Source organism: Phaenicophaeus curvirostris, chromosome 1, assembly GCF_032191515.1.
Source record: "Phaenicophaeus curvirostris isolate KB17595 chromosome 1, BPBGC_Pcur_1.0, whole genome shotgun sequence".
In the NCBI taxonomy this organism is placed as follows: Eukaryota; Metazoa; Chordata; class Aves; order Cuculiformes; family Cuculidae; genus Phaenicophaeus; species Phaenicophaeus curvirostris.
Genome location: NC_091392.1, coordinates 163,383,344 through 163,403,639, shown reverse-complemented (window position 1 = coordinate 163,403,639; position 20,296 = coordinate 163,383,344). Strand labels below are relative to the sequence as shown.

General features: G+C 39.6%; 1 protein-coding gene across 32 annotated transcripts in view; it reads left to right on the top strand.

The window, feature by feature from the left end:
- The window catches only part of DLG2 (discs large MAGUK scaffold protein 2), a 1,047,701-nt gene that overhangs the window by 995,724 nt on the left and 31,681 nt on the right, over window positions 1–20,296 (top strand). For all 32 annotated transcript variants that reach the window (XM_069879637.1, XM_069879628.1, XM_069879594.1 and 29 more), the window contains one exon: window positions 9,312–9,387. In XM_069879637.1, the coding sequence (XP_069735738.1) occupies window positions 9,312–9,387 (76 nt within the window). The remainder of the gene's footprint in view (window positions 1–9,311; window positions 9,388–20,296) is intronic.

Genomic DNA, 20,296 nt, shown 5'->3' with positions numbered 1-20,296 from the left:
CTAGTTCCAATCCCCTGCCACGAGCAGGGATGCCTTCCACTGGATCAGATTACTCAAAGCCTCATCCAGCCTGCCCTTCAACACCTCCAGGGATGGGGCATCCACAATTTCTCTGGGCAACTTGTGCCAGTGCCTCACCCCCTCACAGTAAAATCTTCTCCTTGATATCTCATCTAAATCTCCCCTCTTTCAGCTTAAAACCATTCCCCCTTGTCCTGTCCCTGCACTCCCTGATAAAAAGCCCTACCCCATCTTTCCTATAGGCTGTCATTGTATTTCAGTGCTGCCACCAATGTGCGGACCTCTTGCCTTGTTGATTGTTAAATTTTAAAGTCAGATCTTAAGAGAGAGTTTTGGAGGGCAACACTGCAGCTGAAGGAGGGTTACTAAAAGATGCAGCACAAAGAAATGAGGGTGGCTTTGTTTTTCTCCACCAATCTGTGCAAGGATCAAATCTCATGAAGTGGCAAGCTGATGACCTCAGCGGAGATTAGCAAAAACTAAACGCTCAGCATCATGCAGTGCTGAGACATCATTGCGATCTTTTCTACATCAAAAGTCAGATTTTATCCATTTGTTACTATGCATTTATTTTCTGATTACAGCTGCTGTTCTTGACCATGGGACTGAGTAGCCAGTTAGGTAGAAACCAAGTATAATGCTATAAAGGTGTTGTGATCTTGTATCATGTAGTTGTTGGGAACAGTACAAGTTCTGCGTAAGAGGCTGCAAACCACTTCAGTTGTGGTGTAACAGTCATGAAATAGTTACTATTATATAATATTAATGAATTAATAATTCAGGTAAAATTCATCTTGGTTCCAAGTCCATCACAAAGATTTATCCAAGCTATGTCTAAGGTGAGAGCAAGGCACAGTTATGCTGGGCAGGGTCTCCAAGGCAAGGGGACATGCAAGCATAGAATCATGGAATCATTAAAGATGGAAAAGACCTCTAAAATCATACAGTGCAACCATCAGCCCAACACAACTGTGCCTACTAAACCGTGTCCTGAAGTGCCATGGCTACACAGTTTTGAACAACTCCAGGGATGGAGACTCCACCACTTCCCTGGGCAAACTGCCAGTACTGTACTAATGTCTTAGGCAGTCTGCAGTATTGTATGTGCACTGTGTTTATGACTGTGAATTACTCCCCCTATCAGTAAGAGTTACTATTTCATCATAGAATGACCAACAGAATTAGATTTATATAAGATTTTTGTTGCAATTACATGTATAGATGTACAGATACAGATTTAAATTTCTACATATACTAGGCTTCTAATCATAAGAATTTTTATTTGCCTCATTCTCCTTCCTGCTATCTATAAACAAAACAGATTCAGCTTCCCATAAAGGGCAGTGCCAAGCTGAGCAGCTTATATCTAAGATGCTGTCTCCATGGAAACACATTAGTTAAAACAAATCAACAAAAAGCATGAAAATAATGTGCCTAAGTTAGAGTATATTAAATTCTGAGCCAGATGTTCTAATTCAGTATTAAAAATATTTTAATTCACTCTAGCATTGATTTTACACCTCCAATTCTCTTGACTTTTATTCTCCACACAGAAAAGCTCTGATGTTTCAAGCCGCACGCTACAGCAACCTCATACTTCATGTATGTCCAACATCAGTATTTTCTATGATGTGTGTACATCTGCTTGAGTCAGGTCTGTGCATCAGAAATTAATTTAGTCTACAGTTTCACACAGATTGCCCCAGAGAGGATGGTGTAAATTCTCACCTCTTCTGCTACTGCCCCTCACTGAGGATTTGGTCCTAAACCACTAAAATATTTACAACGATATTTCTGTTATCTTTAAGATGTGCAGCCACAAAACCTCTCTCAGACCAGACATCATTCTAAGATTTTCAGTTTGGCTGCAGAAGGTTATGCAACTCCTACCTCTGTTATTACCAGCTGAAGGTGTATAATAATGCTAATCTGATATTTATGTTGCCAAATAGACAACATTCTCCCCACAAATACATGTAACCATACTCTCCTTTCACAGTAAAATGGGGTAAAATAGACATAAACCCCAATGTTTTACAAACATTTCAGGACAAGGAACAGAGGAAGGCCACGGAGATGATCTGAGGGCTGGAGCACCTCCCATACAAGGACAGGCTGAGAGAGCTGGGCTTGTTCAGCCCAGAGAAGAGAGGGCTCCAGAGAGACATTATAGCAGCCTTCCAGTACTGAAAAGGGCCTACAGGAATAATGGAGGGGGGGTCTTTATCAGATAGTGCAGGGATAGGACAAAGAGGAGTGGTTTTAAGCTGAAAGAGGGGAGATTTAGATTAGATATTAGGAAGAAATGTTTTACTGTGAGGATAGTGAAGCACAGGAAAAAGTTGCTCAGAGGAGTCGTGTCTGTCCACCTCAGCAGGTGTTCAGGGCTAGGTTGGATAGGGCTTTGAGCAACCTGATCCAGTGGAAGTTGTCCCTGCCCGTGGCAGAGGGATTGGAACTGGAAGATCTTTAAGGTCCTTTCAACTCAAACTACTCTATGATTCTATGAATAAAAGGGTTCCCAGCGCATAAGTCCCTGTGGGCAAAATGCCAGCTTAAATTTGTTATTTTGCTCAATGTGGCAGAAAGGCATGTTTATCCACTCAAGTGGGTTTTATTTTTAATGTTTTACTATAAATTCTCTACATTCCTAAACACCCCTAAGACTTTAATTCTTTGATTATAAAACCTTGTAATACAATATAATCATGCAAACTTTGTGTAAAATAAGTTACCTGACTCTATTTACTAGTTGGAAAAAATAAATATGGAATAAAATTGATAGACATATGTATGTATAAGCCAGTTTACGTCCTCTTGCAATGATGGGAAACTTTTATGCTGAAGGAGAGTACCCCTTAGCTTCTAAACAGAATAAGATTGTTCTACAGTTTTATGAAATTCATATCCTAATGGCATGGTTTGCTTTTTTTTCATAAAATATTGAGCAAGCGATGAGCTGCTCTCGATAAGCAAGTCACTGAAAATGGAGAGCTGAACAAGAACACAGTCTCTCCTACTAAAAAATACATGCTATGTTGTAAAAATACACATCAGGAATGCTTGAAAATAATTTGGAGAATGGGAATCTATTGGCAAGCTCAGACCTCATATAAACAAGGCTAAACAGTGCAGAGGATTGGAGCAATAAAAAATCATGGCCTGAGTCCACATATTTGGACTATAAATAGTAATATATATTTTCACTTATCTTTCACCTGATGGGCAGGCAAAACAAATATAATGCAGATGACCTGGAAATGGCAAAGACAGACAAGAAGAAACATGTTATCAAAGATTTAAAATATGACAAGGTCTTCCAAGTATCCATTTTACATTGCGTTCTTCTATTTGATAACTCTCCTGACTACAGTTTTCGTGCTGAATTCAGAAATAACTTCCATTCTACGGAACACCTCAGTACCAAATCTGTGCAAATGAGGCTGCTGTAAGCATTTTATTTGATTCTCAATACCAGTTTGTAATTCGTGTCTGTATTCTACATCCATGACGAGCACAGTTATTGAAGATTAAAGCAAGTCTGATTTGATATTTTCTATTGCTGCTGTGATGACTGCTTTCAGAAAGGCATTGACAAAACTCCCAGTGGTCCATTAACCCCCAGAAATGAAGGATCACATTCATGTCTGGTTGAGTTATACTTGATTCTTCTTGTTTGCAGTGCACACAAAGAATTGAAAGTCTCATTTTGAAAAATCCCAGAGGCCCACTTTTGATAACAATATGTTGTGCTAGGCGATGCTGTCTCCATGTTGGTGTTCAGAGCACTTCAGCTTCCAAGTCACATTTGAATGTTGGATGCAGATGTCTTTACACATTTCTTGGAATCAAATTATGTTGCAGAGACCCTTTTGAAAATGAGACTTGAGCCATGAAGTAGTTTTTGGAAACCATATCAATGCTTTCCTCCATCCTTTAAGCATAACTTTATCAAGAAAATCAATCATTAGAAAGAGATGCAAGAGCAATGTTTGCATGAGGCAAGTCAGGGTTGTGAATTTGGGCCTCTGCAAATCTAGCAGATGGGAACCCTCACCCTTCACTTTATTTTTTGCACAACCCCTCCATAAGCATGCTTTGTGCAGCAGTTGGATATAGTCTGAGGTGAAACATTTCTTCCTTCAAAAGCAATTTCTTCAGCTGATGGATGAAAATGCTGTACAATGGTAAGCTTGGTGTCAGCTAAAGCAGCATGAAGAACTTACTCTCATATCCTATTTAGGCATTCACAATGTTAGCTGCTGCAAAAGGCTTTTAGTACCTAAACTCCTTTTGTCTTGGGGAAAAGGAAGGTCAAGTTTATTTTTCTTTCAATGTAGCAATCATAAAACTGAAGATTCAAAAAAGTACTAAAGGTGCTTGAGTTAGTGTACGTTTTAATAAATAATGAAAATGTGTTTTCTAAGAGCTGGATCAACGATGCTTGAAGAACTGACATTCCATACTTTTCAACTCCTTCATTTCAGTTACCTTTTTAGCTCTGTCTGCAGCAAAAGTGTCCTGCTATCTCAGATGAGAAATTATGGGAACATCTTAGTTCTGCACCCTAACCACCTCAACAAAGACTAAATCTTTGGAAAACCTGGCTAAATTCTAACAATGTTCTCCAGAATGTGTAAAAACAAAGCTTTTCAGACATTTAAATGTTGAGTTGATTCCTTCAAGAAAAAGAGAGGTGTATCCATAGAATCATAGAATTGTTTGGGTTGGAAGGAACCTTAAAGATCATCTAGTTTCAACCCACTCTTGTGGGCGGGGACACCTTCCACTGGCTCAGCTTGCTCAAAGCCTCATCCAACCTGGTCTCGAATACCTTCAGGGATTCCTGATAGCAGACATGCCTACTGCTACATTTCATGTCCCTGACCCAAGACATGAAGGCAGTAGGGTATTTTGAGCTGAAGTGCTCTAAAAGTGCATCATAAACTGGGCAAGACCATTTATTTTATCCTAACCATTTTACTTTATCCTACCAGCTAATTCATTTCATTGACATTTCGGGCAGCAACAATAAGACGACCATCTTGAAACACATGAAATTTCAGCTTGGAAGTTTACAGTTCAGTTATATTACAAGTAACTGAGAACAGTTTTCTTGTGGAAGCTGTCAGGAAAATTGTAATGGGAGTCAACCCTGTGTGCTATCCTTAATACAGTACCAGATTATGAAATGTGTGTAGAATTCAGTGGGCATGCTGAGCATGTATGAACTTCATTGGTATGTTTGCCTGGAGGATTAATGGCACTTAATGGCATTATTTATATATGTCTCCAAGCAATGCAGAATGTTTCTGCAGCCTCCCATCTGTCTGCTACGCCTGTAGAAAGCAGTGATGCCCACATGACTGCTTATGCAATTATGACAAATTCCATATGTAAGATCCACCCTGCAGGATTCATTTCCAAATTTCTTTATGCTGTGAATAAGAAATGAAGTTAAAAGCAGTTGTTTTAGGTAGTTAAGCATGACTGAAATGAGTTAAATGTTAACACGGATTAATAAGTAGGATACTGTGTTCATTTGAGCTGATTATTTTCTCAGAAGGCATACATCCTATTTAGGCAATTACACAGCCTCAAATCTTCATTTTTTTTCTGGTACTATCAAGGGACTTCATCTGCTTGTTTAAGATTTTTCTTTTTTTTTAATAACATAGATTTAATTTGAAAGCTGCTTTTGCACTGTTTCCGTGTGAATATTCCACACTTACAGAGAAAAGTATTTATTCTAAATTTAAACTGTAACTATAGAAACTAGCATTGACTATGTTTCAGTAGGAAGTATAGGAGCCCTCTCAGACAGAAGGAAACATGTTTTGTTAATTATCATTCTCTCAAAAGGCTACACTCTGTATTTAAAAAAAATAAATATCAGAAACCTATTCTTACCATCCAGGCTTAGAAACCAAGAGATTTTCAGGAATACATTCCAATGTCATTTGTTGGGAACTGTGAAAGTTAGAAAAACTGTCATATCTGCTCCAGTGTGCAGGGTATAATAAAACTCACTTTTTTCCCAGTTATTTATTGTCTAATAAAAATACAATATTGAATTTTTAGAAGCTGGCTTTGCAGGATTTAGCTCAGATTTCCGGTAGCAATTCCTACATGTAGACAAATAGAGTTACTGTTTCAATTTTAGGCTGATGACTGGAATTTTTTTGCTTGGACCAGTAGATGATAGATTCTGTAGATGACTTTGCAAAGGTCGTAAATGTCACTTTTGCAGTAATGACCATATTAGTCAAGGTGAGTAAGGACGTGACTAGCTTCTTTATTTCTTTAAATTTCTCTCCCTGCATCTGTTTTCTTGGGGGTTGTTCCTGTTTAGGAGAGAGATCCAGAGGAGCCTTGACAGTCTTGAGAAGTGCCTGTGCTAACTTCATAAAGTTCGACAAGGCCAAGTGCAAGGTCTTACACCTGGGTCAGGGCAATCACAAGTATAAATACAGGCTGGGTGAAGAATGGATTGAGAGTAGCCTTGAAGAGAATGACTTGGGGGTGCTGGTGGATGAAAAGCAAAATATGAGCCAGCAATGTGTGTGTGCAGCCCAGAAAGCCACTGTATCCTGTGTTGCATCCAAAGAAGTGCGACCAGCAGGTTAAGGGAGCGGTTTCTGCCCCTTTTCTCTGCCCTCATGAGACCTCACCTGGAGGTGTTCAAGGCTGGGCTGGATGAGTCTTCGAACAACCTGATCCAGTGCAAGGTGTTCCTACCCATGGTGGAGGGGTAGAACCGGATGATCTTTAATGTCCCTTCCAACCCAAACCATTCCATGATTCTTTCATCACTCAATATTAGATTTAAAAAAAAAAAAACAGCAATATTATTATTATTTAAGCATACTGTGTTAAAAGTTTAAATATGGAACATATGTAAATCTTGCACTAATGGTGAACTTTCCAAATATACTGAGAATATATAGTTTTTCTCACAGGTAAAATATTTGCTGCATATATTTCAGTATACTACTGGATTTTAAGATTTCTTAACCTATTTTTTTAAATAATGCTCATTCATTGAATAATAAAAAAATCAGGATATTGATCCACAGTATTTTGGAATAGAAATAATGAATTACACAGTGCAGTGTCCTTTATAAATGCTTTATATGACTCTTTGTCCCTCTATACTTCGTACTGAACCACACTTGCCCAGTCTTAATTCTGAGATATGAATAGATCAAGATTCCACACATTCACACCTTCTTCTTCTATATTATTTTGGTAACTAAATACTTTAAGCATTAGAAAGTAAAATTGCCTGTATTTTCTTAAGAATTACTTTGTCTGGCATCTCTTCATTGCCAATGATTTTGATATTTGTTTCTCTCCCAACGAGAGTTTTTTTGGACTTCAGTATTTTCTCAGTCTGGAGGCATTGCATATGCAGCAGAACAATTCCTCTATCAAACTGTGTTTATTGAAGCTGTGGATATCATGACCAAATAACTTGTGAGGCTTTCCATTGAAGCATTTCAAATTTAAATATGTGAATACCAGAACTGTACTGGCTAAGGCAACTTTTGTGTCATATTACTCTGCAGTTTGGACTCCTAGGTAATGGACTTGCAGGGGCTCTGGGTTTTCAGCTCAGGTCAAGATTGAGCTTTGAAAACAAATGTTCTGTTGCACTTTGGTTCATCTTGTGGAGCAGTCTTGGTTGAATGCATACTAGATTCTTTTGTATTAAACTGATCTTAAGGATAAGCTCACCCAAAACATCCATCTGGTAACAGGTGGTCAGGTCATGCAGCCAGAATAGAACTAGCCTAAAGAAGCCCCCCTAAAATTTATAATTTAGGATTTCTTCTGTTTTGAAAAGCTATTTATTAATGTGAACCTGCCCATCTTTGCTTTCAGAATTCATCCACTAGCAATGAGCCACTGAAATGAGTCAGAAAAATAAATTCTTTGCATTCTATCAGCCTGCAGATATTTGTGGAGGGCATGGTTTAAATAAGACCACCCACCCAATTAACAGCATTTTAGAGAGGCCTAAAATAGCTCACCTGCCACTGAGCATTTGTACCTCTCCTCAAAAATGCTCTTTTGAGCAAAACTGCATAGTGTCAAATAGTCAAAGCCTCAAGAATATTTCTCTGCAATTGAATGTGACAGGCTGAGAGAGCTGGGGTCATTCAGCCTGGAGAAGAGAAGGCTCTGGGGAGACATTATAGCAGCCTTCCAGAAATTAAAGGGGTCTTACAGAAAAGCTGGGGAGAAGCTCTTTATCAGGGAGTTCAAATATAGGACAAAGGGGAACATTTTTAAGCTGAAAGAGGGGAGATTTAGGTGACATATTAGGAAGAAATTTTTTACAGTGAGAGTGTTGAGGCACTGGAACAGGTTGCCCAGAGAAGCTGTGGATGCCCCATCCCTGGAGGTGTTCAACACCAGGCTGGATGGGGCTTTGAGCACCCTGGTCCACTGGAAGATGTCCCTGCCTACAGCAGAGGGCTGGAACTGAGAAGGCAGCAATGAGGAACACCACCGGGAGCAATGGGAAATGAGTTCATAGGAAGGAAAGGAGCAAGACTTTCTTCTCCAACAACAACATTTCTTGCATCTTCTCAGTCCATCATGTGAAACTTCAACCTTTTTACTTTGCAATTGCCATGAGCGTACATGCTATTCATCACTGGTGTGTGTCACAAACTGTTTTGTAAGCTATTTTAAGGTAATTTTTAAGCAACTCATTAGTCTGAAACTATGGATGGGGGGGAAGTGAAAAATAGATTCAGAAATTGTGGAATTCACTTTACCTTCTTTGCATGGTCTAAAAGTTTATCATTTACATAAGCTAGGGATTGAAGGTCTTTCTACAGGACAACAAAAAAACACTTGCACAGAAGGAAATGTATTCCATTGTAAAGTGCACATCTGAAAGCACCGGGATGAACAGCTTATTCTCTGTCCATCCTTGTTTCACTCCTCTGACCACAGAAAAACTCTAAATGCTGCCTGGTTTTGGACAGCTTAAATTAGAGGGTAAATCCGTCCTTAATGTGCTTTTAATACATTCCTATGTGTGTTGGGAGGGAGTGCTGTTCTGCTGGTATAGGACAGCCAAGGCTTCCTAAGTCCTGTCCTGTATTCAACAGAAAACTGCTGCTTAGCTGAGGAAAGAACCTTTCTAATTTATAAAATCTGCTTTAAATGCTCACTTTATGCATAGTAATTCATCAATTGTCTTGGGAGATCAGACATCAAACGTCTTGTACAAGATGCTGCTATAATCAACATGCAATTCTTTGTGTTTTCCCCAGAGTTGAAAGAAAGGAGCGTGCACGTTTGAAGACAGTGAAATTCAATGCGAAACCTGGTGTAATTGATGCAAAAGGGGTACGTAAATAGTAAAACCTTTAAAAATTAAACCTTGTAATTGTTTTATGTGTTTCAGAGTAGAAAAAAATTTAGCAACATAAGGAATATTTATATTGCAACCAAGACCTGGATTATAGTGAAACATAGACAGGAATACAGTATGATATGATCTTCTACATAATTAGATGTTCTTTTTATAGTACTGACTGACAGTGCCTCCTAATTGGGAGATATTAAGAAAATAAAGAGCATTCTGTGATAGCTGCGATTGTAGTTAAATAAGGGACAGAGAAAACTTAAGAACCAATGCAGATGAATAATTGTTTAATGAAATAAGGCAAGTGTAAATTCCTTGGCTTCAAAAGCTGTTAAATCTCAAACAAAATGTTGAGTGTTGAAGAGTCCTGGATGCAAAATTTAGGGTTTGGATGTTGTGCTTTGACAGTTGTGACAGACATTAAACACGGGCATGTTTCACCACAGGCACAAGGGGCCAGCCAGCACAAAATAGGCAAGTTCCTTTCCACCAGCAGTATCTGGACAGAACAGTTTTCTTGTTGTTACCACTCTGCAACGTCGCCTTATTGTATCCAACAGTCAACAGTTTTCACTAGGCTAATGTCTCACATCCTGTACATGGCTGGCAAGAGTTATAGCAAGAGAAATGCCCACAGTCCTGGCTGTTGAGGTCTGTATTTCTGCTGAAGCATAGCTTGTATTTGTAGCAGTTGTGAACACTTGACATTACATTTGCTGGGATTTATGTTTGAAAACAGTCTAGTTGGCATGCATGGGATTTACAACTGAGGGCTTCTGTAAGAAAAATGAGAGGCAGAGCTTCAAACACCATCAGCAAAAAGCCCTGTTTGGCTGCAGAAAAAAACAGAGCAGGGCCAAAACTGGGTAATGGGAGGACACAGTCATAAGTAGGTGGTAGCAGGGGACAAAACCAAGTGGTTCAGCAGATCCCTTCCAGACCTCCTGTTTCTGTGGCGTTCTACTCATTTGAAATTACAGAATCATAGAATTGTTTGGTTTGGAAGGGACCTTAAAGCTCATCCAGTTCCAGCCTCCCTGCTGTGAGTAGGGACACTTTTCAGTTGATCAGCTCAAAACCTCATCCAGCCCAGCCTCAGGAATTCTTTGAGTTCCCTTTTGTAGTCTCTTCTTGCTTCAGTTTCCCTCTATAATGGGAACAATAATACCTTCTTTATCCCAGTTAATTCTGTCCTTTCACTTAGACTATAGCAGGGTAAGAAGTTCCTCTTGCCATGAACACACACTTCCTAACCCAGTGGATCCCAAGCCTCTATATGCCAGCAAAATAATATTTCAGACTTGTTACTGCTCTACGGAACAGTTCCTGAGTTCAATGAAATATGGAATAATTGAAATAACTGAAACCAGTTTTCCAGACTTATAAGGCATGTGGAATCAGAGTTAAACTTCTGCATATTACTTGCACATGCAGATAACCTGGTATAAAATATCATAGAATCATAGAATCACCAGGTTGGAAAAGACCTCTTGGATCACTGAGTCCAGCCACGGGTGGACAAGGTGCTGAGGGGCATGGTTTAGTGTTTGATAGGAATGGTTGGACTCGATGATCCAGTGGGTCTCTTCCAACCTGGTTATTCTATGATTCTATGATTCTATGATTCATTCCTGTCTGCCACTAAACCATGCCTCTGAGCACTTCATCTACCCATCTTTTAAATACCTCCAGGCATGGTGACTCAACCACCTCCCTGGACAGCTTGTTCCAGTGCCTGATGACCCTTTCTGTGAAAAAATTCTTTCTGATATCTTGTCTGAACCTCCCGTGGTGCAGCTTGAGGCCATTCCCTCTTGTCTTGTCTCCTCTCACTTGAGAGATGATGTCAGCACCCTCTTCTCTACAACGTCCTTTCAACTAGTTATAGAGAGCAATGAGGTCTCCCCTCAGCCTCCTCTTCTCAAGGCCAAACAACCCCAGCTCTCTCAGCTGCTCCTCATAAGGCCTGTTCTCCAGCCCCTTCACCAGCTTCGTTGCTCTTCTCTGGACTCTCTCCAGAGCCTCAACATCCTTCTCGTGGTGAGGGGCCCAGAACTGAACACAGGATTCAAGGAGCGGTCTCACCAGTGCCAAGTACAGAGGGAGAACTAGCTCCCTGGACCTGCTGGTCACACTGTCTCTGATACAAGCCAAGATGCCATTGACCTTCTTGACCACCTGGGCACACTGCTGGCTCATGTTCAGTCACTGTCAACCAACACCCCTAGGTCCTCCAGCCTGACTTCTCCTAGTCTGTAGCACTGCACAGGGTTGTTGTGCCCCAGGTGCAGGACCCGGCATTTGGCCTTGTTAAACCTCATGCCATTGGTCTCAGCCCAGTGGTCCAGCCTGTTCAGATCCCTTTGCAGAGCCTCCCGACCCTCCAGCAGATCCACGCTTCCACCCAGCTTAGCGTCATCTGCAAACTTGCTAAGGGTGCACTCGATGCCTTCATCCAGGTCATTGATAAGGATATCGAACAGGGCTGGACCCAGCACTGAGCCCTGGGGACACCACTTGTGACCGTCCTCCAGCTGGAATTATCTCCATTTCCCACAACTCTCTGGGCCCGGCCATCCAACCAGTTTTCCACCCAGGAGAGTGTGCTCCTGTCCAAACCAGTGGCAGCCAATTTCCTAAGCAGAATGCTATGAGAAACTGTGACAAAGGCTTTGCTGAAGTCCAAGAAGACCACATCCACAGCCTTTCCCTCACCCAGTAAGTGGGTCACCTGGTCATGGAAGGTGATCGGGTTAGTTTGGCAGGACCTGCCTTTTGTGAACCCATGTTGGCTGGTTCTCTTGCATGTGCTTCCTGATAGCACTCAAGATCACCTGCTCTGTTACTAAATATAAATATAAATATAAACGTAAATATAAATAAATATGTAATGAAATGCACAGTGAAAGTGCTTATTCATCTCATTGCATCTCTTCAGGAGTTAAAACTCCATTTTTTTAGTTTGAAATGACCACTCTCATGTTGTCATTTATTTTATGACATAATATGGTTTATGTTGCCAATGAAATCACTTGTTAAGTGCCTATTTCCTGCATATAATCAAAGCCTCAAGGAAATAATTCATTCACGTAACTAATGGTCTATATTCAAGTGAGTCTGTCAAGAATTTAATTACCTCTTGATTGCCTAAATTGTTTTTCCATTTTTGTCATCAGCATAACATTAATCTTCCAGTCACTCACATCAATGTTTGTTTCAGTGCTTAGGAAATTGCATAATTACAGACCAAGACCGTTGTACCCTTTTGGGAGCACACATCCTATTGTTAGTATTTGCTAAAATTTGCTTTTGTCTGTTATAAAAATATCCCACAATTTCAGGGCTTGGGCTTGAAAGAGCATAAAGGCATTGACATGTAGAATGAGGTGTTTGAGTACATATATATATATGTGTGTGTATTTTAAGGAACAGCATTTCAATTTAACCTTTTAATGTTCAAAAAGAAATGGTGTAAGCTGTCTAAAAAGCTGTCTAAAGTGCATACTTTACTTTTTTTCTCTGGTAGAAATCCAGTTCAGACAAATGAGGCTGCATTAAGCCCAGAAGAAGTCTTCTATTTGGAAATCAAGATAAAATTCAATCTAAAAATAAGGCTCTTGTGTACGTGATGCACCTTTGTGCCTACAGATTTATGACCATGTGGACAAGCAGTACTGTCTCAATTTACTGTAAAGATTAAATTTGGAGAATAAAATTTTATGTAATATTTTATGCCAAGAAATGTTCATGGAAGCATTTTTTAACAAAATTTAACTTGATACAATGAATGTTTGAGGGGGTTTGCACAGATTAAAGGTTTATCCTGTTGTGTTTTTATCTGAATCATCTTGCTGGCCCCAACTTCTTCCTATAGAAGCAAGGGGAAGAAAGCATGTTCGAGACCTAATAAGTCACACCAAAAGTTTCATAAGACAGTGCCAAAATTTCTTTGAGATGACCCTGATTTTACAATATGGACTGTCTAGCTGTTCCACAGGTTTTTAGTCTTACATGGTTTCACCTGTTTATGCCTTATTTTTAATCACATATCCAGAGAAAAGATCATAAAGAAAATTCTTGTGTTTCACTTAAAAGGTGTTTAGGAACACTCAGCAGTACAGTTGACAAATGTGTTAGCAGGGATAGCTAATCAATAATCTTTTCGCAGGACCAAGAGTTCCTCCTTTTTAAGCCAAACTTGGGTGCATTATCTCATCTAGAAAATTAGTTTAGCATTTTTTAAATATTATTTAAAATATTTAAATAATTTTTAATTAATTTCATTGGACTCCTCCAGTCCATGCCTTGTGAAAGAAAAGCCTACAAAATCAGAAAGGATACTAAAACAGGCAATGTGAAACACAATTAGGGAGCTCCAGTGAAATCTTGTTTCTAGTCTCAAATTTAAATCAGATAATGGATAATCATATAACCTTTCCCTAAATGCATAATTAAATTCTGATGCTCACTGTGATAGTATATTCTATGAAAAAATAAAGGAGTTAAAAAGGGATTAGATAAGATAGCAAGCAGCAGATCTGATGACAACTTTCAACACTCCTGTCATGTAGCTCAGGACATAGTAATTGTTGATTTCAAGGCATGTAGAGGTTATAAGGGGAAGATCACGTTTCTTTTCTTTTAAACACCTGCTATTAGAAAACTTCAGGAAAAGTTGCAGGGTTAATTGGATCTCTAGCTTAACCCAGAGAGGCTACATTTCCTTCATGTTCTGTTTATTTTGATCAAAAGAAACATATTTGTTCAGTTTCAGAAACATCATGTGTAGCATAAGCAGAAAATGAAACATTAATACAGCTTATGATAAGCTAAAAAAATCAAGAGAATCTTAGGTCCTATTAATGTTTTTAAAGATATCAAACCAGTTAGAGATGCTAAATCCTGTGTAATAAGGAAAAGAATACAAATACTTGTATAAAAACCTTCATATCATCAAGCAAAAACTGTGCATTCAGTTTAATGGGTGGTTAGGCACTGGCACAGGTTGCCCAGAGAAGTCATGGATTCCCCATCCCTGGAGGTGTTCAAGGCCAGTTTGGATGAGGCTTTGAGCATCCTGATCCAGTGGAAAGCTTCCTGGTCCATGGCAGGGTGTTGAAACTGTATGATTTTTAAGGCCCTCTCCAACTCAAAGCATTCCATGATCCTATTAATTGACCAAGTTGAGTCTCTAGCTTCATTGATATAATTGTAGCAATTATCTTCACCAGCTTCTCTAATTGTTATGGAGAGTGGCAGTAGTACCAAAACAACCAGTCCACTTCTCTGATTCACTGCAGCTGCTCAATGCTACTGCAGCAAAGAGCAGGGTTTCCAGGACACTGGTGACCTTAAAGTTTCAAACATTAAAAAGATGAACGAAGATGAGATAACACAGTTAAGATTTCCTAAGCACTTGCTCTCTCAGTCTTTGAGGCTAACTTGTCTATGGATAATCAATGGAAAATAGAGCAGCTCAAAGATTTATGTCTGATATTTATGCTGGAGGACGCTACAGCAGTTATGTGAGCACAAACTTGATTAAAAAGTATGGTTTAAGCTATGTTGAACTCAAGATCATGCCTCAATTAATTTCTGATGTTCATCTTTGTGCCAAAAGGAGCAGAAGTCATTAGCAGCTGTGAGCAAGTTACATTTCTGCCAACGCAGCATACTGAACTCCTGGTAATTCCCCCTACAATAGACTCCAGGCTGAACAAAAATAACCTTTCCTTTTCTAATCCTAATACTCACCGTGACTGAGGCCTTTTCAGATTTTTTACTGAATCAAAAAGAATGTCAAACTGATGGAAATATTACAGAGGGAAAAGAGATGAACCAGTAATCTGCTTTTTTCTTGACTGTTGTGATTACAATTAGTCTTTCAGGAGGCAAGAACAGCATCGCTTTTGCTTTTCTCCCTGTCAGATCATTTACTCTTTCTAAACTGTCTCTTGAAGTATTTTTATAGCAGAAATCGTAGCACTTGGAAAGACTTTTATCAACATCTCACCTTTTTTATAACATTCACGCACATTGCCTGTTCCCAGAGAAGTGTTGCACTATATTGAAGCACAAAGTTTAGTTAAAACTTAATTTTATACACAGAACTGCTTTTTTTTTTATAACATATGCCTTTTCATTTCACACCTTATTATCCCCGGAGGGTTTCAAAGCCAGGTTGGATGAGGCTTTGAGCAATCTGACCCAGTGGAGGGTGGCCTTGCCCATGACAGGAGGGTTGGAACTTGATGATTTTAAGGTCCCTTCCAACACAAACCATTCTATGATTCTATGATTCTACGATTCTATGATTCTACGATTCTATGATTCTATGATTCTACTTGGCCAGTGACTGCAGAACGCTGTCTTGTGGATGAATGCCCAATTTCATTTCCCAGTAGAATAAACATCGTTCTTCTCATAATCCCTGAATTATTAATGCATGTGTCAGGATGCATGGGGGAGTGTTCAGTCCATGATTAGTGGACCAGTTAGGCTGCTTAGCAGGGTGCCAAAATGGGACCAGGTTCCTGCTGAGAAAAAGAGACTGCCCATCCAAAATCTTTCCCAGCAGCTCTGCTGCACATCAGCAGTGCAGGTCCTGAGCTGTGACCCACACCATATTGTTCCCTCACTATACATCAGTCTTTTTGCTATTCAGTTAGGCATCACCAACAGCTCTTTTAATATTCCAGTCAGATCACCTACATTGCACTCAGCCTACCCCTTCAAATACCTCTGAATGTATTTATTATGACAGTCAGAAGCTTGATAGCATTTAATAATATTTCTTATGAGTAGATTCTGTTTACAGATCCCACAGCCCTGCCTGCAGTGTAAGGTCACCCTCTTGCTTTATTGTCATTTTAGTAACACTGCAGTGAGTCATGAAAGGAAAAAGCTAAACCTGACGGAGATAGCAAACTCAATATTGTGGAGTAAATAAAACCCTCTGCATACTCAATGCACCTCTCATGCAAATGTCAAAAATCCAGTGGCTGTCAAGACTTGATATGTGGGACATGTTTAGACAGCTTAGTAAGTATTTGGAAAAAAAAACAACCCACCTAGTTCCAAACAATTTATGCTCTAGAAAACCGTGTTATTTTCAGCCCTAGTCATCAAATCAGAGAAAAAACGGTCTGTACAAAACCTCAGGTGGTCACCAAGTCCACCTCCTGCCCTGAGTGTCTTCTCTACCTTCCTCTTGTCTTGCAGATTTTTCTAATCTCTGCTTAAAGACCTGCATGACAGAAATTTCATACTCTTCCCAAAAATCCCACTCCACTGCTTTGCTTTCCTTATCATTAAAATGGTTAAACTGCTGCAGTTTAAGCCTGTTGTTATTTCATCTTCTATCCCTGTATATGGAAACTGGATTATTTGTCTTCATCTTCACCAAGCAGGTCCTACAGCTGCAAATGCCTTGGTCTCAGGTACAGCATCTGTGCTAGTGATTCTCCATGGCATCAATGCATAGAAAAAGGTGATAATCACAGCTGAATCTCTGCTTCTCAGAAATCAGAAAGTATAACAATATCTTAAAGTACCTATCCTCTTTCTCTGCCAATTGAATATTGTTTCCAACAGATACTGTGTTTTTCTAAGCTTGTTTTCTAAGTACAAATCATAGAATCTTTGAATGGAAAAGCCCTGTAAGATCAAGTCCAGCCATCACGCCAAAGTACTAGCACTTTGGGGGAGAAACTATTCTGTTATCCATAATCACAAAGTTTTCTACATATTCATGTATTTTTACCAATTTTTCTTGTTTCTTCTGTTCTAAAAATAGTTGACATAACAAATGGATTTCCTTAAGTGTCTGGCACTGGGACAATAATAGAAGCACTAGAAAATACGCAAACAGGGCATGTTTGAAAATCCACATCCTTCTTGTGGAGTTAATTGCTGATTCAGAGAGCCTGGAAACATACACTCACCAATGGGTTACAATGCACTGACAGAGAAGGAATTGACCCTCTGACATGCCTCCAAAATTTCTCCCACTGGCCCTTTAATTTCCCTTATAAAGTCATAGAATCATAGAATCAATCATAGAATCATAAAATCATAAAATGGTTGGGACTGGAAGGTACCTTAAAGCCTATCCAGTTCTAACCCCCTTGCCATGGGCAGGAACACCTTCCACTGGATCAGGTTGCTCAAAGCCTCATCCAAACTGGCCTTGAACATCCTCAGGGATGGGGCATCCATAACTTCTCTGGGCAACTTATGCCAGTGCCTGACCACCCTCACATGAGAAAAATTCTTCCTAATATCTCATCTAAACCTCTCCTCTTTCAGCTTAAAACCATGCCCCCTCATTCTATCCCTGCACTCCTTGATAAACAGCCTCTTCCTAGTTTTCTGGTAGTCCCCCTTTAAGTATTATAAGGCAGCTATGAGGTCTCTCCAGAGCCTTCTCTTCTCTAAGCTGAACAAGCCCAACTCTCTCAGCCTGTTCTCATAGGGTAGGTGCTCCATCCCTCAGATCATCTCCATGGCCTCCTCTAGACTTGCTTCAACAGACCTATGTCTTTCTTGTGCTGAGGACTCCAGAACTGAATGCAGGGCTCCAAGAAAGTTCTCACAAGAGCAGAGTAAAGTGGCAGAATCTCCTTCCTCAACCTGCTGGTCACATTTCTTTGGATGCAGCCCAGGATACAGTTGGCTTTCTGGGCTGCACACACACATTGCTGGCTCATGTTGAGCTTTTCATCCACCAGCACCCGAAAGTCCTTCTCTTCAGAGCTACTTTCAGTTCATTTGCCACCCAGCCTGTATTTGTGCTTGGGGTTGCCCCAGCTCAGGTGTTGCACTTGGCCTTGTTGAACTTCATAAGCTCAGCACAGGCCCACCTCTTGAATCATGTTTGTTTTCTGAATTTCCTCCAGACAGCAGCCAAATGATAGTGAAATGAGAGATACTGCACTTCAAATAGCATTTCTGTCCATTTTGGTGTGTACTTGAACATGTGTATGTATATGAAAAGAGAAAATGAGGCACCGCTGCCTTTATTCTTCACCCTCTCTAAATTTGGTGATCAAAAAATAGCAACAGATGCCAAGTAAAAGATAATAGAAATGTCAAACACAAGAACATGTGGGATCTCAGGTGGAATGATTTATTAAGAAGAAGAGAGATTGAACATAAATTAAGCAGCATACACCTACCTGTAAGGATGATATGAAGGAGGGTTAGTTAAGATGGCGTAGGCACTGACACACAATTAAATATTCTTTATTCCTGGTATCAGCCAGATTTAGTCCTCCTTACCAACCTAGCCTCACTGTTCTTTGTTCTCCCAGTCTTTCTAATTTCTTGTTGCTATTTAATGGGAATGGCTGTCTTTAGGGTATTCTCCAAAGAAATCTAAGCACTGTTACTGGAGTGTGTGCTCAGCTCAGCTATAAATTGGTATTCCGACTGTTGCTTAGAAATACAATAACTTGTGTAGCTGTAATCTTCAGGAAATGGAGGCACATATGCCTGGGACCAATGTGGCCAGGAGCAATATGTCTGTGTGTACCTTCCAGTACAATCCAGCCTTTTAATATTCTTTTTCTAGCCTTCCACTCCTGAAGTTTCTAAGGAGCAGCTAGTGAATAATGCATCTACAATGTTATTGTTCTGTTTCTATACTTACTGCTGCTTCTAAAGATGTTGGGTTAAAGAGTGCAGAGTGCAGTCAGCTCTCAGTTGGCCAGGATAGCAGCCAGAGAACAATAACCTGGATGCAGTGCAAGGTCAGGGAGCAGCAAGAGAGGGCTGTTCCACCAGGATCCAAGGGTGACAGCATCCTCACAATCACAGAATTATAGATTCATAGAATCACAAAATTTTTTGGGTTGGAGGGGACCTTAAAGGTCATCCAGTTCCAACACCCCTGCCATGGGCAGGGACACCTTCCACTGCATCAGGTTTCTTATGACTGTTTGAACAGTATTTACTACCAGTAGACTGCAAAAGATAATGTTAGGCTTATAGTAACAGTTTATACAGGTTAACACAAGACTTACTCTACCAGTTCTAATAGTTTTGATCATTAGAAATAAAATGTCAGTCTTTGCAGTATAATTAAATTTCAGTTTAAAAATCTTTCTTCATACCTTGGTGCTACTTCCACTTGTGGTGTCAATTGAATTGCAGATTTTCTTTTATAGAATCATAGAACAGTTTGGGTTGGTAGGGACCTTAAAGATCATCCACTTCCAAGTATCCCTGCCAAGGGCAGGGATACCTTGCACTGGATCAGTTTTTTCAAAGCCCTATCCAACCTGGCGTTGAACACCTCCAGGTGTGGAGCATCCACAACTTCTCTGGGCAACATATTCCAGTGTCTCACCACTGTTTACTTCTATTACATCAACTTTTAAAGTGCTGAAGACAAAGAACCTTCTCATTAAATACCATAGAACTAACCTGAGCCCTAGTAAAATACTGAGGGGTTTTTCTCGTAAGGCTTGGTATATACTTTAAGTCACATTATAAATAGCAGTCATGAACTAGTATAAAAATTTAGAATGTGAATACAGTCCCTTGTCTTAAAGACATTTGAATTGAAACTTTGGTTTAGGCACACCCTAAAAGGGGAAAAAAAAAAAGAAAAGAGTATTTCCATTCTGATCTGTTCTGATTCTGATTCCTCATAACATTTTAGTATTCTCAGAAACATTTACCATCCAGAATGGTTTGCAGGGTGTCCTCAGCTGTATAAACAAAATGACTCTTCAATAATACTCCAACAAACACATTGCACTTTTCCTAAAACAAAAATGTTTTAATGTCTCAGCACCAGACAATATTGGACACACAGTGATATGAAAAATAAATTGCTTAGAGTGATATTTTTTAGCTAAAATATGTTTCCATTAGGTATTTATTTAT